Source organism: Orycteropus afer, unplaced genomic scaffold (genome assembly GCF_000298275.1).
Source record: "Orycteropus afer afer isolate SDZICR_OR568_19922 unplaced genomic scaffold, OryAfe1.0 scaffold00005, whole genome shotgun sequence".
Taxonomy (NCBI): domain Eukaryota; kingdom Metazoa; phylum Chordata; class Mammalia; order Tubulidentata; family Orycteropodidae; genus Orycteropus; species Orycteropus afer.
Genome location: NW_006921592.1, coordinates 415418 through 416300, shown reverse-complemented (window position 1 = coordinate 416300; position 883 = coordinate 415418). Strand labels below are relative to the sequence as shown.

The window sequence follows — 883 nt, the reverse complement described above, 5'->3', positions numbered from 1 at the left end:
GACCCCTCCTTGGGTTTCCAAGGCAGTATCACTACGGAAGTAGATTGCCCCATCTTCCTTCCGAGGAGTGGCTGGTGGGTTTGAACCACCAGTCTTCTGGTTAGCAGTCAGGTGCCTTAGCCACTATTCTACCAGAGCTATATCTTAGTGGGGGGCTATTTTCAAAGCACCCTGACTTGTGAGGAGGAGCCCTAGGTGGTACTAACAGTCAACACACTCAGTGCTAACTGCAAAGTTGGAAGTTTGAGTCCATCCAGAGGCACTTCAGAAGAAAGACCTAACAAACTGCTTCTGAAAAAATAACCACTGAAAACCCTGTGGAGCACGGTTCTACTCTGACACACGCGGGGTGGCCAAGAGTCAGAGTCAACAGCAACTCGTTTTTATGATAAGAGATGCCACTTCTCTACCCAGCCCACCTGGAGCCTCCACTCCCTGCTAACCCGTGTTTTCTGCCCTCAGATCCACATGAAGACGATGCCAGCCGCCATGTACAGGCTGCTGACGGCCCAGGAGCAGCCCGTTTACATCTGAGCCCATGCGCCCCTCGCGCCTCACGGCATGCATGGAGGACTCTCCTCACTCGTGGTTGTGTGTCTAGTGCTGCATCTGTGTGTCCACTGAGACATTTCCCTCACGCGCTCCGCATTTGGTTGTGCACAGGAAGAGGAAAATCCGCAAGGACCTCTTTGCTCTCTGTCTCTCTCCAGTTTGTATTTTTTTTTTAATCCAGGGAAGTTTTGTGTGTGCTCACTCGGGGATGGAGAGCCGCCCTGACATACCCAGGACCTTCCTGAAGGGCCCTCTTTTTTGGGGGGATTGGAGGGTGGGGGAGTCACTGCCCAATGGGAAATCATCTTTGCCCAGAAGATGTAGATCTCAC

The 883-nt window shown here is 52.4% G+C and overlaps 1 protein-coding gene across 1 annotated transcript in view; it reads left to right on the top strand.

Moving 5' to 3' along the window:
- The window catches only part of APBA1 (amyloid beta precursor protein binding family A member 1), a 97281-nt gene extending 96747 nt beyond the window's left edge, over nt 1-534 (top strand). Inside the window, exon 12 of the mRNA XM_007938384.2 lies at nt 463-534. Coding sequence (XP_007936575.1) covers nt 463-534 — 72 coding nt within the window. The remainder of the gene's footprint in view (nt 1-462) is intronic.
- The last annotated feature ends 349 nt before the right edge of the window (nt 535-883 follow it).